The 25242-nt window shown below is 42.1% G+C and overlaps 1 protein-coding gene across 2 annotated transcripts in view; it reads left to right on the top strand.

Moving 5' to 3' along the window:
- The window catches only part of LOC125462623 (mitogen-activated protein kinase 14), a 68811-nt gene that overhangs the window by 2127 nt on the left and 41442 nt on the right, over window positions 1-25242 (top strand). For both annotated transcript variants that reach the window (XM_048552839.2, XM_048552838.2), the window contains exons 2-3: window positions 18016-18145; window positions 20688-20746. In XM_048552839.2, the coding sequence (XP_048408796.1) occupies window positions 18016-18145; window positions 20688-20746 (189 nt within the window). The remainder of the gene's footprint in view (window positions 1-18015; window positions 18146-20687; window positions 20747-25242) is intronic.

Below are 25242 nucleotides of genomic sequence, written 5' to 3'. Positions count from 1 at the left end.
CATTGCTGGATGGTACTGGTGAGTTGATAAGTCAGCTTGTCTAGTAATGTTGTTTCATCATTTGCAATCAGCCCATGATGCCCTGAGATGCTGTGATGTGTTGTGGTGAATGCACATACATTTATTTGCTATTATTATCATATACACATTTGCCAGTACAGCAAATCCATGGATATATTAAATGTAGTAAAATCCATGATAGGTCTTAACAGAGATAGTAGGAACTGCAGATGCTGGAGAATCTGAGATAACAAGATTAGAGCTGAATGAACACAGCAGGCCAAGCAGCATCAGAGGAGCAGGAAGGCTGATGTTTCAGGCTTAGACGAAATGTCAGCCCCACACCTAGTTATCATAGGTCTTGGCAGTCTTATTTTGAGATGACGAGTTAGTTTAAAGTGCAGACTAGAAAGTGAAAAGAAATTCAGGGAATAAGAAATTAGAAAGTAGAGCTACATGCCACTGTAGTTCTTAATTTTGACCTGTTCTAAACCTGAAATGGGTTTTTTTAGTCGAACATCAGTAAAACTATTTTGCTGAAATAATGAAATGTTGAATCAATGCTTCAACCCTCAGTTTAAAAGAAATAAGATTTTTCTTTTGAGGATTCTGTCCTGAGTGCTTAACTGCATTTCATTTGAGCCAAATGTTTCTGTGCTATTTAATTCATTTTTTCCCCCACAAAAGTGGGAACAAAATACTGTCATCAGTATTGTTAAGTCTTTTAGGAGACAGGAAACCGGCAGTGCGTTAAGCAGAGCAATTGATTAAGCAGTAGTTTTCTCTCATCACACTTGGTTTCCTTTGGATGTAAATGTTGCAGTAAATATTCACAGACACTGCAGAAAAATTTTAATGTTAGAGTACAACCTATATAAAATTCAAAAAGCTGTTCAGAATTATGATCTCTGCATTTAATCTTTGTTAATATTTTAATTAAATATAAATCAGTGACTCATTTGAGTATGCATGCTAATTCAACTTCTGTCACTGCTGGGCTTGATGGTAATTACAAACAAATTCAGTCTTGTAGACATTTTGATATTTAAGGTTAAATTTTATTTCACCATTGAAATTGTCATGTCCAAAACTTTTATTCTGAAAACTAAGTTGTATAATCCTAATTTCAGCAGAGAAATCTACATGTTTTTGCAATATTTCATGAGTTTTTTAAAATTATGTCACTATTGCACACACTAAGCTGCTAAAGCACTTATTCTACTTTCTCCTTGTTTGTAACATTTCTTACTAATTCTTCAGGCAGTTCTGAAAATCTCTGGTGTAGCGCTTCTGGTATGATGTACAGTGAGGATTAGATTAGGTCTTTATTCCATGGAGTTATAGAAGAATGAGAGGTGATTTAATTGGAAAACACAAATTCTTCAGGGACAGAAGTTGAAGCAATGTTCCCTTGCCTGGGGAATCTATGACAAACACAGTTTCAAGATAAGTATGCCACTAAGAATGGATATGACAAAAATTTCTGTCATCAAATATCTTTGGAATTCTGTGCCTCAGAGATCTGATGCTCAATTGTTGTGTATATTCAATTCGCATTGTACATGGGGAATTTGGATGTATGGGGGCAATTTCAGATAGAATGTCAGTGATAGTCTTGCTCAAAGATCCAAATAGCAGCTGGATTGGGCTATTTCTTAAATTTCTTTTGTGGCCTGTAGAAGAGGTATTAAATTACAAACATCTTGTGTGTTGTCATCGGCCTGTATTAGACAGCATCTTGGTACTGACGGTATCTAGAATACTGAAAAAGAAAGTCATAACTTCATAACTGATGTCATAATTCCATCATGACTTCTCTGATTTTGTAATCAATGCCTCACTTGAGAGAGGCAAATGACCCAATCTTTTTCACCACCCTACTAGCATGCTCCTTGTGTTTTTGGAGATCTATGACAAATACACTACAGTCCCTTTGTTCCATGGAACTTCCGAATGTCATGATGTTCGCTGAATACTTCCTTGTCAAATTACTCCTTCCAAGGTGTATCATTTCTCTCTCTTTCTGGGTTGAATTCCAACTGTCACTTACCTGCCCATTTGACCATCCCATTCACATCTTGTATCCTAGGGTACTCAACCTCATCGTTAACTACCTGACCAATCTTTATATGGCCCACAAACTTACTAATCCAACCCCCATGCAATCACCTATTATTTGTAGTTCTATAAATGACATAGGACACCAGTACAGACCCCTGTGGTATGCCGCTGGACACTGGCTTCCTGTCACCAAAGCAGCTTTCTATCGTCGACCTCTGTCTCTGACAACAGAGCCAATTTTGAATCCACTTCATCAAATTATCCTCTATTCCATGTGTATTTGCATTCTTTGTAAGTCTCCTTTGTGGGACCTTTATCAAAGATTTTGCTGCAATCCATACAATAAACATCAACTGCAGTACCCTCATCCACATCCCTGGTCTTCCCTTGCCAAGTGGAGAAAATTCTGAACAGGAGCGTCTTTCTTTAATAGTCTCCTGGCTTATTTCTTCAACCCTCCTTAAATATCAGAATCAAATTAGCTGGTTTCCAGTCTTCTGGCTAGAGAGGACTTCAAAATTTGTGTAACTGCCCCTGCAATCTCCTTTCTTGTCTCCCACAACAACCTGGGATGCAATTCATCCACACCTGGATATTTGTCTGCCTTTAAGCCTGCCATAGCCTCTAATACCTTGTCCTTCCTTATGCCAATTTGCCCAATTCATTGCGATCATGGCTGATCTGATAATCCTTAACACTACTTTCCTGTCTTTTCTCCATAGCCCCACATTCCCATACTGATTACAAATGTGTCTGTCGACCCTGAATAAACTAACAATCCAGCCTAGATAAGCCTCCGTGGTAAAGAATTCAACAGATTGACTACTGAGAGAAGAAATTCCTTTCATGTACTCTTAAATATGCAACCCCTTATTCTGAGATTGTATGCTGTGGCCCTGGATTCTCCCACAAGGGAAAATTACTTTTTTGCAAATAACCTGTTGAGACCTGTCAGAATCTTAGATCTTTCAATAAGGTTGTGGTTGCCATTCAATCTTCTACATTCCAATAAGTGCAGGTCTAAACCACTTGACATCTCATCGTAAGACTGTCCTTCCATACCTGATATCAGCTGAGTGAACCTTCTGTGAACTCCACTGTCAGTACACCTTTACTTAGACAAGGGGCTGTGGTCTTACTTTGCTTTGTATAGTTTTAGTGAAACTTCCCTAATTTTATATGATATATTCCCTATGAAATCTGGTGAATCTTTTCTGCGCACTCCCCAGTGAAATCACACCCTTCTCTTTGTTCATCAGTACTCCCTAGGGACTTACTATTCATTTTGTATATCGCTCTCTTATTGCATAATGCATCACCTTGCACTTATCAAAAATAAATTCTACCTGCTGTTGCTCTGCCCAGTTTACCAACTGATCAAAATCAGACTCTAGCCTGAGACCACCATCCTCACTATGAAGATCATTAATTTCCATGTATTCTGTAAACTTAATAATTAGTACATTCCATCCAGTTGTGAAGGGAATAACAAGCAGCAAAGGTCCCAGCACCAATCCCTGTGACACAACACTGGTCACAGGTGGCCAATTTTAAAAAAAACCCTTCCATCACATGTTGCCTCCTATTTGAAAGCCAGTTTTGAATCCAGTTTGCCTTGGATTACATAGTGGCTTATCTTTTGGACCAGTCCTCCATGTGGAACCTTGTCAAAGGCCTTATTGAGGTCAACATAAACCACATCAGCTGCTCAATCATCATCAAAATATTTAGTCACCTTTCAAAAAAATAAATTAAATTAGTCAGACAGGTTTCCCTCTTCAAATCCACGATCAATCCTTACCTGTCCAAATATTGATTACCATGTCCTTCAGAATATTTTACAATTTCTCTACCACTGATGCCGGACTAACTGGTCTATAAGTATCTAGTATAGCCTTGCTGCCTTTCTTGAACAAAGCAACCATATTAGCCATCCTCCTGTCATCTGGTACTTTGCCTGTGACCAGCGATGAGCTAAAAATAAATGCCAGACCCTCAGCAATCTCCTCCCTTTCCTCCCATAGCACCCTGGGAATTTATCCAACTGAAATCTGACTACATTGTCTTTTTCTTCCTCTAATACAGATGAGAAATATTCATTAAGACTTTACCTTTGTCCACTGGCTGCTTGCACGGGTCGGCCCCTTGATCTCTCGATCCCACTCTCTTTTCCAAGTAAATTTTTCTTACTTTTTTAACATACTTGTAAAAACCTTGGAGAATTCCTCGATCCTGCCTAGCATAGATATCTCATAGCTCTTCTTTGTCCTCCTAATTCCCTTTCTAAATTTAAAAAAAAAATATATTTCTGAATGCTCTGGTATTACACCCTTTATAGCTGACTCTATTTTTTCAATAACACAAGTATTAGAATGATCCAAGATCACTGTGATAGGATACAGGGCCTTGAATATTTTGGTGAGTTGTTCATATGAAAAACCAGAGACCAGCCGTAAGGGATTGGAACAAACCTAAGCCTAGCAGTGACACTGGAATGGCCCTGGACAGTGGTTTTCAGACTGGAATTGATGGCAGGTAGAAATAAATGGCTTTGATGGATCATATAAAAGCTACCTTGCTATCCTTTGATCCAGAAGTGATGGTTCATTGGATGGCAAAGCAGATGTAATATGACAGTGGAATTAATTGCGGGGATTAGATTTGAAGACTTCTACTTCATAAATATTCTGCTCATCCTCATGAGAAATGCAGTGAAAGGGGATTTTTCACTTTGTCTCTCTTGTGGTTTCACCCTTACCTCTATTGAAGCATCAGACAGGATACGATGCGCAAACATAGATAAATGTACAAGGCTATGGTGTCAATCTAGTCTGTGTTAACACTTGCTTCCAAATCAGTAGATTATGGTTTCAAGCGGTTTTAAATCTAGAGGCAAAATCACGTAATTTAACAACAGCTACCCACAGTTTAGTGGTTAGGGAATTCTGTACTGTGGGAAAATGTCTTTTGGCTCACGTGACACTTGGGTGAATGGAAGAAGCCTCAACATTATTTGCAGAGTAAATGCTTCCTAGTTTGGTTAATATTTAATCCTTCAACCAAATCATTAACAAAATAATCAATTTGTTTGAATGTTTGTGGGATTTTTGTGCAAATAGGATAGTTTTCCTACTGCACAATTATATATAATTATTTCAGTACATATCTTTCGCACTTTATTGCTTCAAAGCATTTTGAAATTATTCTATGCAATTGTTACCTTAAATACCCAATGCGTTTGCTGTGGTATCTTGATTTGCATGACGGTAGCTGCAAGTTCTTGAAATGGTTTTCCCTTACTGTACAAATGATTTTCCTTTTTTCAGTGTTACAGTCAATGAGCAGTGGCCAAATCCAGCTTTGTTTGCAGAATCATTATTTTGAAAGCAATAGAAAAGTTTGGCCATACATTCGATCGCGTCAAAATTCCTCCTTGGTATCTATATTCCGAATCCATATATTCATGTGGAAATTTCTGACCTGAATGTGATTGTTATTGGCCAGTGGAATTAATGAATGCCAACAATTTCTTTTTGACTTACTAATTTGTTAATGGTGGATTTCTGTCTTTTTGCATTATTTTAATAATGAATTGTCTTACATGTAACAGGAAATATCAGCATCCACTTCTGAGCCATTGAGAATTCTCAATTGGCAATTATATACATTACACATGAATACGACTGAAAATCCAACGCAGGTATCAATGTTTTGTTAGAGTTTGATTCTATCTGAAGAGCCATTTTGCTGAAGCACTTTCTTTCACTCCATCCTAATATTATTTGCTTTTTATATGTGATTCACTGGGTCACAAGAACAGGTGTAGGCCATTCAACCTATGAAGCCAGCATGACCATTTAAATATGATAATGGCTGTTTGAATACTTTAATGCCTTTTATCCATCTCACCCCCATAACCTTGTATATCATTGGTCGCCACAAATCTATAAATCTCTGGCTTTGCTGTTCTCAAATACTGAACTTCCAGATCCCTCTGTGGTACATAATTTTAAAGGTTCTGAGGAAAAGAAGCTGTCATCTGGCATCTCCCTTTTATTTTCAAACTGTATCCCCTGGCTCTAGATCCCCAATCATCTTGCCTGAATCTATAATCTATTCCTTTTACTAATTTAAGTGCCAGTGTGATCACCTCTCATTAGTCAACGCTAGAGATTTCAAAGCCAGTTTGTGCAAAATTTCTTCATTGGACAAACCCACCATTCCAGGAAAAAGGTCTGATGAACCCTTACAGCCTTAGAGTGCAAAAGTGTCATTTCTGAGATAAGGAGACTAAAAATGCACGTTATTCCAGCTGCAGTCCAAACAAGCTCCTGTACAATTGAAGGAAGACTTCAGTACTCCTGAACTCAAATCTTGAAATAAGGGCTAACGTTTTATTATTAACATTCACTTTCCTAGAAGTTTGCTGCACCTGCATATGGTGCGCCTAGATTCCCTTGCAGATCTCCATTTATCAACTTCCTATATCTCAAGAAATATTCTGCACGTCCGTAGCTCCTACCAAAATGGATGACCTCACACTTTTCCAAATATTTCACCTGCCCATTCACTTAAGCTTGCGCAAATTCTTCTGAAACTGCTTTCCAATTTGCTTACAATGCACATTCTCTTGCTTCCAAATTTGCAGATGATACAAAGCATTTTATTTGATTCTTGCCCGCAAATCATTGACACTTGTTGTGAATAGCTAACGCCGTGGTTCTAATCCTTGTGATACCCTACTAGCCACAACTGCCAATGTGAGAATGACCCATTTATTCCCACTGTTTCCAGCTTGTTAGATAACCCGTAGTGCATGCCAGTACATTACCTCCTATCCAATGTGTTAACTTTTCTAACCAGTCTGCTGTGGAGGACTGTTAACAGAAACTTAAGTAGACCCCACCGTGCATCAGCAGTCCTTTATCAATTTTGTTAGTAACCTCTTCAGAAAACTTCAAGTGTGTCAAACGTGATTTCCTATTCACACACCGATGCTCACGATGTCCAATCATTATCTTCCAAATGTCTATTTATGGTGGTCTTTACAATAGACACTAGCATTTTCCCAACTACTAATGTAAAGCTAATAGGTCTCTAGTTCTGTATTTGCTCTCATTCACTTAAATAGTGAATGGGCGTTGAAATATTTGGAAATGTGAGGTTATCCACTTTGGTAAGAGCTGAGATGTGCATATTATTTCTTAAAACATAGGAAGTTGAAAAATCGAGATCTACAAGGGAATCTAGGTGTCCTTGATGATAAGGCTGACATGCACTTAAATAGTGCAGTGATATTTTGATACTTTCCAATCTGCAGCAAGCATTCCAGGAATTATAGAATTTTGGAAAATAATTGTCAATTCATCGACTATATATCTACCAGTTTCAACATCCTGGGATGTAGGATATCAATCCCTGGAGACTTATCAACTTTCAGTGTCATTAATTTCTTCAGTACAGTAATTTTACTGATGCTAATTTCTTTCAAATCCGCAATCTTGGTGGCCACTTGGATCTCTTCTGGGAAATTTCTTGCATCTACGTCAGTGACAATCATTTAGCTTCTTTGCTATTACTGTACTCCCCGTTATAAATTCTCCTGATTCTGTCAGTGATGCACGTAGAATCCCTACGGTGCAGAGAGAGGCCATTTGGTCCATCGCGTCAGCACGGACCCTTCAAAGAGCAAACCACCTAGACCCACCCCATCCCTGTAACCCACATGCCTACAAGTCGACTTGCAAGTGGACTCTGTTTACAATCTAGGGTCTGCCTGTACTTCAGAACTTGGTGATTTGAGGCCAAGATATTACAGTTCACTAAGATTATTGCACAAAGTAGGACCTTTTGGCATAGGAGGTAACGTAGCTGTATGGATAAAAGATTGGCTAGTAGGCAATAGTATGCATAAATTGTTTTTCCTCAAATTGAAAAGTTTGAGATTTGCAAAGGTCTGTGCTCGGTTTTCTCAATTTTCTGCAATATACATCAATGACAGGCGATAGGTTTAAAGGTATGGTTGCGAAAAGGTGATACAGCAGTGTTGCAAAGATGGTATAACAGAGTCTGATATAGATAGGATTTCATAAGCTCACTTGCGTGGCAGATGGAATATGTGGGGAAAAATGAGAAATGATGAAGGGAAAATGTTTTCAGAGTTCTAGGACTTTTGAACTTTGTCTCAGGTGGTAGATGTCAGGCTGCTAAATATTTCAAGATGAAGTTAGATTCTTGATGGGCATGAGAGTTCATGGGTGTTGCAGATAGATAGAAGTATTGAATTTGGTATGCAAACATTAGTCGTGATTTTATTGTATGGTGGAGTAGGCTTAAAGGGCTGCATTGGTTCTTCTGCTCAATTGTATGTTTGTAACTTGATTGTACCTTTTTAACAAAAGAGAGAGGCGAGAAGAGTTTGTATATTAATTCAATTCTCTGTCCATGAGATAGATATGCCTTATGGTTGTAATACTGTTATAGTCTATCTAATTCTGACTTCTAACACTGTGAGCTCTGGCCTTTTTTAGACTAATTATGACACCAGAAAAGTCTGTCTTTTAAATATGTTTGAGAGATTTTGGATCCTTTTGTTTTAATGTTACAAACTGCATTGTCTGTTTCATTTTTTTTGAAATACAATTTTTTTAACTTGCTAATATCTTTTTATCTAAAGCGATGCATTTATTAATGCATAAGTAGATTGCGCTCGTGCAAATAGTTACAATAGGAAAAAAGCGAGAGCCTTGTTATTAAATAAAGAATCCCCAAAATCTAGACCTTTTTGCTTTCTTGGCAACCTTTCAAGATCTACATTATTTCTCTATCCAGTTATGATGAGTCAGATGTATCAACTTTGAATAATGATAACTATGGTTAAGTTGCCTAATTTTGGTGCTTACATTTGAACTAGTTTAGAAAACAAAAAATCAGTGTAGAGATACCAAGAGCTGCAGATGCTGGAGTTAGAGGATAACAGTATGGAGCTGGAGGAACACAGCAGGCTAGGTAGTATGAAAGGAGTAGGAAAGTTGATGTTTCAGGTTGGGACACTTTCAGAAATGGGGAGGGGGAACAGAGATCAATAAATAGAGATGATGGATGGGGCTGGGGAAGGTAGGTGGTTGGTGATAGGTGAATGTAGGTAGGGAGTGGTGGGGATTGGTCAGTGGGGTGGATAGGTGGGAGAGAAGATGGACAAGTTGTGTCATGTTAAGGAGGTGTGGATGTGGCTGGGGGTGGAAGATTTTGTAACTAGTAAAATCCATGTTTAGGCCTTTAGGCATTAGGCTCCCGAGGTGGAATATGAGGTGCTGCTCCTCCAGTTTGCTGGTGTTATTGTGACACTGGAGGAGGCCCAGGATGGACAGGAATGTATTTTTGTTTTGTGGGTCAGAGAAGGAGGAAATAAAAGATTTTGATAATGTGCTTTACTGAGCAATATAGTCAGTTAACTATGGTAATTGCTTGTTGTCCTTCAAAATGTGGTTCTATTACTGCTTTATTTTATTTCAAAAATATACATTATTCATAAAAAAAAATTTACATACATAGTTTCTAGAGTGTTTCGATTCGGTATAGTCTTTACATCTGGAGAATAAACCAATCCAAAGGTATTTCTTACTTAAGACTATATTTACACATTTGAAGCACTGGGAGAGTTTGATAATTGAATGGACCCCCTCATTTAATTTCAGCAGGAAGGCTTTAAGTGCTTTTCCAACTACGCCTTTTTGGCAGTTGCCCAATCTTTACTGCATCCCATAGCGCACATTCCCGGGCTTTGGAATATGCCAGTCTGTAACACTCGGTCAACATCAACTCCTTGCTCTGGAAGATAAACAAGTTTTGAGCAGACCAGAGTGTCTTTCAACGAGTTGACTGGGGAACAAACCATAGAGCACAGAGTCCTGCACCATGGTGCTGCTCGGAATGTACCTTGACGAAAACTGCTGCATCACTCTCCCGACTTCCTTTGCAAAGGTATGTGTTAAAAGATGATGTGTGACGGTCTTTACATCCTCGCAGCCGTTTTGAGGATAGTGTGTGGTGACGTAGTGTCTTGGCATACAGGAAGTATCTGACAGGTGGTGCTCTTCTCACCACCAGTGAAGCGATGCCTTTGTGTTTGTTGGAAAGCTCTGGTGATGAGTCATTCTGCCAAATAACTTTGAAGACCTGTGGCTAAGGTGTTTTTCTTCACAAATTTTCCCATGAAGGACTAGCAATTATGGAATGGACCAGTTACCCTGAGCCTTCTGCGTCGCTGAGGCCAGTCCCATCCTTTGAAACACCAGGGGCAGGGCGAACCTCAGTACTTTGACGACTCGGGGTCTATGCACAGTGTGATGCAGCCACACACACAGGTGGCCATCAGGATGACTGGTGTTGAGTACTTGTTTATTGCTGGAAGAAAAATGCTGTTGAAGCTTTGTCATATGATTCTTCTATTTTGGGACACTTTCAGAAATGGGGAGGGGGAACGGAGCTGAAATAAATAGAGATTAGGGATGGAGCTGGGAAAGGTTGGTGATAGGTGAATGTAGGTAGGGAATGATGGGGATTGGTCAATTAGGTGGGAGAGAAGATGAACAGGTTGTGTGAGGTTAAGGAGGAATAGCAAATTTCCAAAGGAAGAGCAACTTACTCTGCATGAGAAAGCAGTGTTGATTGGCAAGTGGACTCTGGCCATACTAGTGCTGTAGAGAATGCAGCAGAAATTAGTTACTGACTACATCTTTCTTTAAAGTGAAAGAGGAGCAAGAGACAGAGCCCTGCATATGAATATATGTAGGTTGTGTGTAGGTGAGCCAGATTGTAAGGCTGACTGATTGTAACTGCGAGTGTAATTTTTAGCCCAGGTGCATGCTGACATGATGCAAGACTTTAAAATAGAGGCAGAAGTATTTTGATTTTATTTCCCCCAAGGTTAGAAAGTCAATCTGAAATTTTGATGAATGGACATCATTGATAAGACACAATGGGATTGCAGTCACGAGCTTTGGAGAACTTCTGTCGAACCCAAGAACATCGGTGAGCCCCTGGATAAGATGCTTTATGCTTGTAATTTTATGGCAGGCAAGGTAATGAAAACAAATCCATTAGTTTTGTTTTAACTTCAGAAGAATCGGCTTGTTGGATTAAAAACAAACAAGAAACCAGCCACTTCAGTGGAGGTGAGAGATAGTAGGAACTGCAGATGCCGGAGTATCTGAGATAACAAGGTGTCGAGTTGGATAAACACAGCTGGCCGAGCAGGAAAGCTGACGTTTTGGGCCTGGACCCCCCCCCCCCCCCCCCCCAGAAATGGGGAAGGGGCTTATGAAATAAATAGGGAGAGAGGGGGGCTGGATAGAAGATGGATAAAGGAGAAGATAGGCGGAGAGGAGACAGACCAGTCGTCTCCACCTAACTTCTCCTTTATCCATCTTCTATCTGCTGCTCCCCTCTGTCTATTTATTTCAGAACCCCCTTCCTCTTCCCCCGTTTCTGAAGAAGGGTCCAGGCCCAAAATGTCAGCTTTCCTGCTTGGCCTGCTGTGTTCATCTCTGTTACTTCAGTGGGGGTGTCTTGTCTAAAACTGTAAGCCTAAGGAGTTTGTGTAGTAGTTTTCCGGTTGAGACTGAGCAAATTTAGATCCTCAGAATCACAAAAGGCCCTCATGCCTACAGGTATAGAAAGGAATTAGAAAATTGTCTCTACATTCCACAGAAGAAAAGATCTAGAAGGTCAAGATTGAGTAGAAACCTAGAGGTGAGATAGGACATATCTTTCTGAATGAAGCTCTGTAACAGTGTTGGAGAAATGGGGTTGAAACTTTGTTTTGCTGTTTGTGCTAAGATCTTCCTAAACTGTATTCTACATCAAGATCACAACTTTTGTGCAATAAACGTGGTCTATTTTAAGAATGTCTGCATTCACATGGAACATACGAAGTTGAGAGGTTACCTTAGAGGTTTATGAAATCATGAGTGTTACAGATAGGGTTAGTCGTAGGCATCTTTTCCCTAGGATGGAGGGCTTTAAGACTAGGTGGCATATTCTCAAGGTGAGAGGAAAGAGAATTAAAGAAGACATGAGGGACAAATTATTTACGGGATGGTTCACGTGTGGAATTAACTTACTCTGGAAGTGGTTGATGTGGGCACACTTAGAGCATTTAAAAGACATTTGCTTAGGTACATGAATAAGGAAGGTTGGAGGAATGAGCCAGAAGCAGTCATGTGAGGCTAGTTTAGTTTGGGATTATGTTTGGCATGGACTGGTTGGCCCGAAGGGTCTGCTTTCATTCTATAAGACTCAATGATTCTGTATGTTTCAGTGACAAACAACTTGAGTATCTGTTTTGAACAAAAACCTGTTCTGATAGGCCATATGTTTTTATCCTGGGATTTGCTTTGTCCCCAAGTCCCATCAGCTAGGATTGTAACAGCGAATAACTCAGACCACACTGTCCGTTTGCAGAATCGCATGCAACATTGACGCTATCGGGTGTTTTGCAAGTGTGGACTAGTGACGAAAATCCAGAACTCTGTGTTGTAAATGGCTGAGGTGATCCATTAGAGGCATACACCTGTTCTCTAAATTGTTGTTCCATTTGAAATTTTTAGATTTCTTGTGAGTGCTGTAATGACTTCAATTACTTACAATGTCTTCTATTCTGGACCCTCCGACTGTCAAGCCAAATTGGGAATGGAGGGATTCTGCTGCCTGGGAAGTAGTTTTGTGTTCTGCTGCTGGCTGCCTGATGGGTACCTTACCTAGCAACTGTTAATTGAAGTCATTTTGGTGACTGTGGCTGTCTGCAGGATCTCATTTGCTGCTATAAACCAGATCGTAATCAGGTTCAGCATCACGCCACTTGTTTTCGACCCTAATACTGTCTAGCTGTTACAGCAAAACAACTTTAAATGAAGATTACCTATATGTGTCACGCTTAAGATGTCATACTACATTTAATTTTTGAGTTATATCATGTTATAAGGCTATAAATGTTATGTCACACAATGTCTTTGCATGTGGCTTGAACAGTTAAGGGGTCTGACCCCCTCAGTGTGTTAAGCTAGTCCTAAGATTGTGACCTTTCCCTGTTTAGCCTGTGTTGTCAGCTTCACCAAGCTTTATTTTGTCATTTTGCACGTGATCCTGGACCATGGAATGTGCCAGTCTGCAGCATTTGGTTGTGGAGCACTTCATGTTGGAAAACAGTTTCAGGCAGATAGAGATAACCTTCTGAGTTGATATTCTTCTAGCAGGCGCTCATGTTTTTCTCTGCCTTCCTGTGAACAGATCGTAGAGCAGAGAATCCTGTATTACAAAATTGCTCTGGATGAACCTCATAAAGACCACTGCACTTTAGTTTTGAATTGCCACTGCAAATACACTTGCCTGTTTTTAATTCAACAAGTTAATTTTTCAGAAGTCAAAAGAAAACTAATGGCTTTGTTCTGTAAAAAGCAAAAGAACTGCGGATACTGTAAATCAGGAACAAAAATAGAAGTTCCTGGAAAAGCTCAGCAAGTCTGGCAGCGTTTTTGAAGGAGAAAACAGTTAACATTTCAGGTCCAGTGACCCCTCCTCAGAACTGATCATGGCAGGGAAAACGTAAGTTTTTATATGCAGGAAATAGGGAGGTGGCTGGGGTGGGGAGTAAATGTTAGGATAGAGCGTGGGGGGTGGTGGGGGGGAGAAAGAGAGAGAGAGAAACAGTTGGACAGACAAAGGAGTTGCTAACGATTGGGTTGGGAGGGTGAATTCTGATGCTTTCCTAGCCACCACCAGTTCTGATGAAGGGTCACTGGACACAAAATGTTAACTGTTTTCTTCTTCACAGATGCTGCCAGATCTGCTGAGCTTTTCCAGCAACTTTGTTTTTGCGCTTTATTTAGATGTAGTGATGAGGCATCCTGTCTGACTTTGGTAATCTGTTTAGAGAACCATGTGACAGGTTATATCATTTCATTTTCCCATGGTGCCCCAAGGATGTCATAGTGATACCATGTGTTTCAGGTGAATGGAGCATTCCACCACACTGCAGGTTATCCCTTGCAAAGTTGCAGTCAGACCAGCCTTTTTTTAGTGTTGCTGAAATCCTTTTAAACATGTCACAGCAAATAAACTGCAGTTAATGTTTTGTAGCCAGGTTAAATTATGAATAATCAATGAATTAATCTTTTAGTTGTTGGTGTTTGGAGGTAACATTTTTATCTAGGCCAAAAGGCTCTCTGGTTTTAATGGTCTACCAAGTTCTTTTAACTTCTGATCTTGGGCCCAAGTCTCATTTGCAGATCGCTGTCTTGTTATTGCACTGTTGTCCTTGGCCTAGCTTTAGCATTAAGATCCTGGGGTAGAATTTCAGTATCGTTGTCGTAACTGGGAATCAACAGTGTAATTTCTTAATACACGAGCTTAGTCAGAGAGATGCTGTTTTTTGGTGTGCCAAGAGAATTTTATTATGATGAATCTGCATTGTATGTGCATGTTGGACTGTATTGCTGTAGGATTGACTATGAAGTCTGAAACTGTATTTTTCCATTTGTTTTGTGGAAGTGGGCGTTCCTGGCTAGGTGATCATTTATTCCTAACTCCTAATGAGTAGACAGCTGTAAGCTGCTTTTGAACCACTGCAGTTCATGGTGGTGGTAAATACAAAGTGCTGACAGCGAGGGAATTCCATGATAAGTGGTAGTGTCCCACCTGGTCCTTAGGTGTGTGGTGACCTCTTTGGAAAGGTTTCTTCTAAAAAAAATCTTAATGATTACGTAGTTCTGAGTCAGGATGGTGTCGCTTGGAGGTCATTGTGTTCCTGCCCATCTAGGTAGTAGAGATTGTGGATTCAGAAAACGCTTCTGAAGGAGGTTTGGTGAGTTGTTGCAGTGCAAGTTCAAATGATACATATTATTGCCACTATCTCTTTGGTGGAGAGAAGGCTATGTCTGTTTTTTGGATGAGGTGCGGCCAAGTTTTTTTTTGTCCTGGTTGATGTTGGCCTGCTTGTCTATCACTGAGCTGCACTTATCCAGGTAACTGAAGGGTATTCCATCCCATTTTTAACTTGTGCATCAAAGATGGTGCATATTAATTGGGGTGATAGATGTGAGCTCCATGTCATGGAATTTCTGGCCTTTGCTTTGCTGTTATAGCCGTATTCTTTACAAGGCATTCTGGTTCAGTTTTGCTGAGTGGTAGCCTGTAGGATGTAGATGGCTGGGAACCTAGTGGTGGTGGTGGTGGTGGTGATGATGCTTTTTGAATATCGTGGGGAGAGGGCTAGATTCTTGCATTTGGCAAAGACTATTTTCCACTTATCTCCCCATGCCTGAAAATTATTTAGGTGTTGATGTAAGCATGTTGCATGAGCCACTTCACTATCTGAGGAGTTGTAAGTGCTGCAAACATCACCAATTTTCAATTTTTTTTCGATTGGAAAAATATGGTTGAAGCAGTGGAAAATCATTGGTTCCTCATAGTAACCTGAGGAATTGCTGCAGAGATGTCTTGAACCTGAGACTATTTAACTTCCAACAACCAACTTCTGTTGCGATAGATATGACTGACCAAATGGAGAGTTTTCTCACTCTAATTTCCATTGACACCAGTTTCGCTGGGACTCTTGATGTCAAAATGTGCCTGAAACATTAAGGCAGCATTTGACAGGCATTTTCACCTGACCTGTAGAGTTTAACTTTACAGTTCATGTTCACATCAAGGTTACAGTGAGACCAGGAGCTGATTGGCTTTGGCAGAACCCAAACTGAGCATGAGTGGGCAGGCTATTGCTGAGAAGTGCCACTTGATAGAGCTGGTGTTTGGTGCCTTGCATCACTCTATTCGTTATGAAATGTAGTCTGAGTGGTAATAGTGAATTTATCCTGCTTTTTATGTACAGAGCATACTTAGACAATTTTCCACATGCTATGTAGATGCAGTGTTGCAGTTATACTGGAAAAGCTTAGTTAAGGGCACAACCACTTCTGGCGCTCATGTTCTCAGTACTGTTGTAGGAATTTGGCGAACCCAATTGTCTTTACACTGTCGGATGCCTTCAGCCATTTCTTGACCATAGGTGGAACGAATTGAATTAGCTGAAGATTGAAGTCTGTAATATTCAGACTTCAAGAGGTGACCAAGATGGATCAACTACTTGACACTTCTGGCGAAAGATGAATGCAAATGATTCCTACTTGTCCTTTGTCCTGATTAATGCTGAGCTTATGGAGAAGTTGCTGCCCTGTTTGCTTAAATTTTAAAAATATTTTTATGGCTTGTCTCCCAGCTCCTTTCCCTTTAGTGGAGCAAGAACCAATTCTGACAGGACAACATAGGTAGAAGGCTTGCTTCAAAGAAGCGAACACTTCCTTCACTCTCAATTCCACATTGGCTAAACCCTTGAGACTTGCACTTAACAAATGAGTGCAACAGTACGTGATGATGCATCTCTGGAGCAGGTGAGACTTGAACCCTGGCCTCCTGGGTCAGAGGTGCGCTACCACTGCACTACCAAAAGCCCATGACCATGCTTTATAGACTTTGCATAATCAGTCACTTTAAACATTGACTTCAAGATGGGATGAGAGTTATTGCTTTTATTATTAGGGATATTGCGTGACGGATGGTGAATGACTGAATGTGAACAGATCTGTTGAGAGTGATATTCCATTTCATTTTTCTATTGGCCATCTAGTTCATTAAAATGTGGAAAGGCCACAACATTGAAATGTACTTGCCATTTTAAGATGTTTGAATCAGTATGATCAATATACTTTTTAAGGATTGTTTCTCTTTGTGTCTTAAAAAACAGTGGACTGTGGTGAGAAAAAAGTGTTTTTAAAAAAACAGATTTACCATGATGCATACATAATTTCACCACGAAGAATTTGATATCAACAGGTTCCTGCAACATGTAGCAGATCAGGAGCTGAGGAACTGTTTACAAGTGAAACTGGTTCTCTGCTAACTTAGTTTGGAACTGAGAACAAGTTTGTTTTTCCCCCTAACAAGTATGTAGTACAGTTGCTTTTCCCAGTAGAAACTGCATGTTTTCTGTAGTAAAAACAACTCAGTTTATACTTGAAGAAAACCAGTTACCTTTACTACAACAGTTGCTGAGATCTGTGACTCCTAAATTGGAAAAAATCAGACATTTTCCCAAGCGAACCAGTTGTTCCATACTACTCGCCAACCAGTGGAATCTTCCAGACAAAGACGGTTAAAAACCAAGGGTGTGACTGCCTAAGATAACAAGGTGCAGAGCTACACGAACACAGCAGGCCAAGCAGCATTGTGGGAGCAGGAAGTCTGACGTTTTGAGCCTAGACCCTCCTTCAGAAATGGGAGAGGGGGAAGGGGATTCTGAAATAAATAGGGAGGGGGGGTGTTTGGATAGAAAATGGATGGTGGAGAGGAGACAGACTGCTTGAAGGGTTATCTCAACATCTGAATCGGGAAGCAAAGCACTGAACTGATTTGCCTGATTTTTCTACTTCTGCGAATCCCCATTTTCTGTGTGTGTGAGAGTGTGGTGTTTATAAGGGATTTAGAATTTATGTGCCAAATGATTTATCTATATGCTTTATGTATGGTTTAGTACTGAAACCTTGGTTCTGAAAAATCAGGCCAATTGGGATTCTGTGATTTTTATGCGAAAGAAATACATATTGGTGTTACTCCGGAGATACTGGAGCTAAATTTTGCATGCTACTCCTGTAAGTTGTAACAACGCCCATTATAATCTTGAATATTTTTCATTGAGTATGACGATGTCAGACAGAATTGATTTTAAGGGAGAAAACATGAGAAAGTTGATGTTGAGTGTAAAACTCAGATGTGTTTGGACAAGCCTTGATGGTTCATTGTTCAGAGGCTTAATCTTCAGCTTCATTTCAGTTCATATTGTATTGCAATCATATTGATAGTGATGATAGTTGAACATAAATTTTTCTTGTATTTTTGTAGCTCTGCATTTGACACGCAATCAACTTATCGTGTGGCAGTGAAAAAACTTTCCAGACCATTTCAATCTATCATTCATGCAAAACGAACATACAGAGAGCTACGATTGTTGAAACACATGAAACATGAAAATGTAAGTACTCAATATAACCGAGTACAAATAGATAACTTATTCTGCCAACCTAAAAGAACTATTCGAATAATGAAACCAATAACTTGATTTTTGTGAATGTTGGACTTTGTTACATTTATCCATTTGGTATGTAACTTCACTTCTAAAATATTGTAAATACTATAAAGTTGCTACTTAAACATTTTATAAATGGTATAAAATACTGCACTATGGAAATTTTGAAGACAATTTGAAGTAGATTATTTTTATCTGATGAGCTTAATGGTCTCAGATTTACTAAAATTGATAGGTGTGTAAATTTACTCTAAACTTAATCTGTGACTTAAATTGTTCAGAGCATAATTGAGAAGAAAAGGAAGCTATTTGTTACATTGCTGTCAAACAGCTCATTTGTTGCATTGCTGTCTGTTTGTCTGTATCCTTGTAGATGGTTTTATTTTCAATTATATTCCATTCCCTTTTTGAAAGTAATTTTGAATCTGCCATTAATGCCATTTAAGACTGTGTGCATTTCAGATAGTAGGAACTTGCTGCTTTAAAGAAAATCACTACTTCTTTGTTTCTTTTCTCAGCTTTAATCTGTTCCTTTCATTACTGATCCTGCTGGCTGCTTCTTTTCGCCTAGTCTAGTGAAAGCTTCAAATCTGGAGAGATCTTGGGATTGCCATCCCATATTTCCTATACTGGGAATGTTTTCCTATCGGGATGCAACATGTTCCATACCCCATAATGTCCCACTGTCCTAACATTTTTTTTTTCCATCCCAAACCAGCACTCTAGTTTCTGCCCGCAGTGCAAGTTAACTCTTCTTTCTGAATCACATTCCCACTTCTGCTAAATCCTGCAATCCTCTCTACCACAATGACACGTCCAAACATAACTCACTTATCTCCAATGCCAGTGTACACGACCCACTGTTGCACATTTTGGTGAGCTGTCTGCACACTCCTCCTATTTCCCGAGAGCATCTTTCCTTGCAGCTATTTAATCATTCATTGTGTGTCTCACTCTCTCTTGTTACATCAAATGTATGGCCCTGTTTTGAATTTCAGTCCTGGTGGAGTGCATATGGACACGTCCTCCCCTAGTTGAATCTGGAAACAAATTGCATTTGTTTTTATTTTAAAAATGATCTTTTGATTTTGTACAAATATCCAGTAAACTGAAGGCTCCTGTCCTATTCTTGGACATTTTGAATCATTCATGAAGTATTCATGCACACTAATTGTTTTCGAAAACTACTTATTTTGAAGCGAATAAGTGGGGTGTTGACTATCCTACTTCCCAGTTCATCGTACTTGCTTAGGAATTTTTGATCCCCCTTCAGGATGAAGTTGTAGCCAACAGATTGATTTGCCTGGGCACCTTGTCAAACGTGATGACCGGATGTGAGTTTGCTCGCCGAGCTGGAAGGTTCGTTTTCAGACGTTTCGTCACCATTCTAGGTAACATCAGTGAGCCTCCGGTGAAGCGCTGGTCTTATGTCCCGCTTTCTATTTATATGTTTAGGTTTCCTTGGGTTGGTGATGTCATTTCCTCTTTTTTTTCCCCCCTCAGAGGATGGTAGGTAGGCTCCAAATCAGTGTTTGTTGATGGAGTTCCGGTTGGAATGCTATGCTTCTAGGAATTCTCGTGCGTGTCTGTGTTTGGCTTCCTAGGACAAGCTGAACAGAGACATGCATGAGAATTCCTAGAAGCATGGCATTCCAACCGGAACTCCGTCAACAAACACTGATTTGGAGCCTACCTACCATCCTCCTGAGGGGGGAAAAAAAAGAGGAAATGACATCACCAACCCAAGGAAACCTAAACATGTAAATAGAAAGCGGGACATAAGACCAGCGCTTCACCGGAGGCTCACTGATGTTACCTAGAATGGTGACGAAACGTCTGAAAACGAACCTTCCTGCTCGGTGAGCAAACTCACATCCAGAACCTCAACCTGAGCTACAAATCTTCTCCAAAACTCGCTAAATGTGATGTCTTTCTATATGGAACATTTGCTTTCATATATGCAGAACTTGCCTGTGTTTAGTCAATTAAGTATGACTATATAGCATTCCAGCAATTTCCTCATTGTTAAACTGCCCAGAAATATGCAATTTATATGTGGTTTTAAAATTGCTGGATACTCAATTTAACTCACGTTCTTCAAGTTTTGCTTTTCTTGGACAATGTGACCTTTTTAGAGTGGGGAAGCAAACTTGCACAGAATTTTATTTGCAAATCTGCTCTGTCAAGGGTTTTAAGAAACAGCTGGATTGATATTCATGGGATTGATCACTAATTATTGTTCAACTGTGTTTGCCACATGTCATTGTAGACGGAAAAGTCAATTTATGTAAGTTTTGTCTTTGGTAAAGTCTTTCAGAAACTATAAACAAAATGGTATCACTAGTGCCTGAATAACTAATAGGAAAAATACGATTGATCCCATCAGAAAGTGTAAAAGACTTTTTCCAACATATTGAGCTTATGCATCTGAAATAAAACCTCTGCATCTTTACGTTTTATCCCTTGACTTGGGTTTGTGTTCACCTAGGTAATTGGCCTATTGGATGTTTTCACACCAGCAACAACATTACAAGATTTTACTGATGTGTAAGTGTGCTCACTTTACAAACTTATTCTTTTTGTGGACTTATTGTTTGCCAACACGGGACTTCATGTAGCAAGATTGTTATCTATTTCATTTCTTTAACCAACACAATTCATTAAGCAAGTCAACTTATTTTAAAGCAAAAGTAGTCAGTAACCCAAAAGTTGGATTTGTTATGGCTACTTTTTTGTTTGCAAAATAGGGTAGCGATAGTTCTAGTAAAATTATGAAATCATGGAGGATATCAAGTTTGATATTGATTTTTCTGACTTTGTAGCCTTGTGCAATGTCCTCCTAGCCTTTCCTGAATTACTTTTCAAATGAGTTGGTTGTATTATTTCTCACTATATTTTTGTGTTGCTGCTATTAATATACATTATTGAAAAGGCTGCAAGAAAAGGTTTATTTTTTTGATTGCATGATCAAATGAGACAAGCTGACTATTTTTTTGAATCACTGATAACAAAGCGTGAAGCTGGACGAACTCAGCAGGCCAAACAGCATCTCCAGAGCGCACAAGCTGACGTTTTGGGCCTAGACCCTTCATCAGAGCAGGGGCTGGGGTGAGGGTTCTGGAATAAATAGGGAGAGGGGGGAGGTGGAGAGGAGAGTATAGGTAGGGAGGGGATAGGTCAGTCCAGGGAAGACGGACAGGTCAAGGAGGCGGGATGAGGTAGTAGGTAGGAAATGGAGGTGCGGCTTGAGGTGGGAGGAGGGGATAGGTGAGAGGAAGAACAGGTTAGGGAAGCGGAGACAGGCTGGGCTGGTTTTGGGATGCAGTGGGGGGATGGTGGGGAAGGGGATGAGCTGGGCTGGTTTTGTGATGCTCTGGGGCAAGGGGAAGAACTGGGCTGGTTTTGGGATGCAGTGGGGAGATTTTGAAGCTTGTGAAGTCCACGTTGATACCATTGGGCTGCAGGGTTCCCAAGCGGAATGAGTTGCTGTTCCTGCACCCTTTGGGTGGCATCATTGTGGCACTGCAGGAGGTCCATGATGGCGATGGCCATGTCTGAGAAATGGGAGGGGGAGTTAAAATGGTTTGCGACTGGGAGGTGCCGTTGCTTATTGCGAACCCGTCAGGTGTTCTGCAAAGCAGTCCCCAAGCCTCCGCTTGGTTTCCCCAATGTAGAGGAAGCCACAATGGATACAGTATACCACATTGTCAGGTGTGCAGGTGAACATTTGCTTAATATGGAAAGTCATCTTGGGGCCTGGGATGGGGGTGAGGGAGGTGGTGTGGGGGCAAGTGTAGCACTTCCTGTGGTTGCAGGGGAAGGTGCCGGGGTTGGAGGGAAGTGTGGAGCGGACAAGGGAGTCATGGAGAGAATGGTCTGTTCAGAAGGCAGACCAGGGTGGGGATGGAAAAATGGCTTGGGTAGTGGGGTCAGATTGTAGATGGCGGAAGTGTCGGAGGATGATGCGTTGTACCCGGGAGGTTGGTGGGGTGGTATGTGAGAACAAGGGGCATCGTCTTGGGGCGGTTGTGGCGGGGGCGGGGTGTGAGGGACGTATGACGGGAAATGTGGGAGACGTGGTCAAGGGCGTTCTCGACCACTGCGGGGTGGGGGGGAGAATTGCGGTCCTTGAAGAACGTGGACATCTGGGATGTGCAGGAGTGGAATGCCTCATCCTGGGAGCAGATGCGGCAGAGGCGGAGGAATTGGGAATAGGGGATGGAATTTTTGCAGGAGGGTGGGTGGGAGGAGGTCTATTCTAGGTAGCTGTGGGAGCCAGTGGGCTTCAAATGGACATCAGTTTCTAGCTGGTTACCTGAGATGGAGACTCGGAGGTCCAGGAAGGTGAGGGATGTGTTGGAGATGGCCCAGGTGAACTTGAGGTTGGGGTGGAAGGTGTTGGTGAAGTGGATGAACTGTTCAAGCTCCTCTGGGGAGCAAGAGGCGGCGCCGATACAGTCATCAATGTAATGGAGGAAGAGTTGGAGTTTGGGGCCTGTGTAGGTGTGGAAGAGGGACTGTTCTATGTAACCTACAAAGAGGCAGGCATAGCTTGGGCTCATGCAGGTACCCATGGCCACCCCCTTAGTCTGTAGGAAATGGGAGGAATCGAAAGAGAAATTGTTGAGTGTGAGGACGAGTTCGGCTAGGCTGATGAGGGTGTCGGTGGTGGGGGATTGTTCGGGCCTACGGGACAGGAAGAAGCGGAGGGCCTTGAGGCCTACTGCATGAGGAATACCGGTGTATAGGGACTGCGCGTCTATGGTGAAAATGAGTTGTTGGGGGCCAGGGAATATGAAGTCCTGGAGGAGGTTGAGGGTGTGGGTGGTGTCACGGACGTAGGTAGGGAGTTCCTGGACCAAAGGGGAGAAAATGGAGCCCAGATAGGTGGACATGAGTTCGGTGGGACAGGAACAGGCTGAGACAATGGGTCGACCAGGGCAGGCAGGTTTGTGGATTTTGGTAAGGAGATAGAAACGGGCCGCGTGGGGTTGGGGAACAATAAGGTTGGAGGCTATGGGTGGGAGGTCCCCTGAGGTGATGAGGTCACGGATGGTGTTGAAGATGATGGTTTGGTGCTCGGGGGTGGGGTCATGATCAAGTGGGCGGTAGGAGGTGGTGTCGGAGAGTTGGCGTTTGTCCTTGGCGGTGTAGAGGTCAGTGTGCCATACTACCACTGTGCCTCCCTTGTCTGCGGGTTTGATGGTGAGGTTGGGGTTGGAGCGGAAGGAGTGGAGGGCTGCCCGTTCTGTGGGGGAGAGGATCGAGTGGGTGAGAGGGGTGGAGAGGTTGAGGCATTTGATGAACGTCCAGTCCCTGTACACCTGTATCCCTCACACAGAAGGCCTCTAGGCCCTCCACTTCCTGTCCTGCAGGTCCGATCAATCCACCTCCACCGACACCCTCAGCCGCCAAGCCGAACCCATACTCGCCCTCCACAACTTCTCTTTTGATTCCTCCCACTTCCTGCAGACAAAGGGGGTGGCCATGGGTACCCGCATGGGCCCCAGCCATGCCTGCCTCTTTGTAGGTTACGTGGAACAGCCCCTCTTCCGCACCTGCACAGGCCCCAAACCCCACCTCTTCCTCCCCGTTGCATTGACTGTATCGGTGCCACCTCTTTCTCCCCAGAGGAGCTTGAACAGTTCATCCACTTCACCAACACATTCCACCCCAACCTCAAGTTCAGCTGGGCCATCTCCAACACATCCCTCACCTTCCTGGACCTCTGAATCTCCATCTCAGGTAACCAGCTAGAAACTGATGTCCATTTGAAGCCCACTGACTCCCACAGCTACCTAGAATACACCTCCTCCCACCCACCCTCCTGCAAAAATTCCATCCCCTATTCCCAATTCCTCCGCCTCTGCCGCATCTGCTCCCAGGATGAGGCATTCCACTCCTGCACCTCCCAGATGTCCGCGTTCTTCAAGGACCGCAACTTTCCCCCCACAGTGGTCGAGAACGCCCTTGACCGCGTCTCCCGTATTTCCCGCAACACATCCCTCACGCCCTGCCCCCACCACAACCACCCCAAGAGGATGCCCCTTGTTCTCACATACCACCCCACCAACCTCCCGGGTACAACGCATCATCCTCCGACACTTCCGCCATCTACAATCTGACCCCACTACCCAAGCCTTTTTTCCATCCCCACCCTGGTCTGCCTTCTGGAGAGACCACTCTCTCCATGACTCCCTTGTCCGCTCCACACCCCCCTCCAACCCCCCCACACCCAGCACCTTCCCCTGCAACCGCAGGAAGTGCTACACTTGCCCCCACACCACCTCCCTCACCCCCATCCCAGATGACTTTCCATATTAAGCAGATGTTCACCTGCACATCTGACAATGTTGTGTATTGTATCCATTGTACCCGGTGTGGCTGCCTCTACATTGGGGAAACCAAGCGGAGGCTTGGGGACTGCTTTGCAGAACACCTCTGATGGGTTCACAGTAAACAACTGCACCTCCCAGTCGCGAACCGTTTTAACTCCCTCCTCCCTCAGATGACATATCCATCATGGGCCTCCTGAAGTGCCACAGTGTTGCCACCTGAAGGTTGCATGAACAGCAACTCATATTCCGCTTGGGAACCCTGCAGCCCAATGGTATCAATGTGGACTTCACAAGCTTCAAAATCTCCCCTTTCCCCCACTGCATCCCAAAACCAGCCCAGCTCGTCCCCTCCCCCCACTGCATCCCAAAACCAGCCCAGCCTGTCTCCGCTTTCCGAACCTGTTCTTCCCCTCACCCATCCCTTCCTTCCCACCTCAAGCTGCATCTCCATTTCCTACCTCCTACCTCATCCCGCCTCCTTGACCTGTCCGACTTCCCTGGACTGACCTATTCCCTCCGTACCTATACTCTCCCCTTCACCTATCAGCTTTTCTCCATCTTCGGTGTGCCTCCCCCTCTCTCCCTATTTATTCCAGAATCCTCTCCTCATCCCCCTCTCTGATGAAGGGTCGAGGCCTGAAACGTCAGCTTTTGTGCTCCTGAGATGCTGCTTGGCCTGCTGTGATCATCCAGCTTCACACTTTA

The sequence above is a fragment of the Stegostoma tigrinum genome, chromosome 21 (assembly GCF_030684315.1).
Source record: "Stegostoma tigrinum isolate sSteTig4 chromosome 21, sSteTig4.hap1, whole genome shotgun sequence".
Taxonomy (NCBI): Eukaryota; Metazoa; Chordata; class Chondrichthyes; order Orectolobiformes; family Stegostomatidae; genus Stegostoma; species Stegostoma tigrinum.
This window is presented reverse-complemented; position numbering and strand designations above follow the sequence as displayed.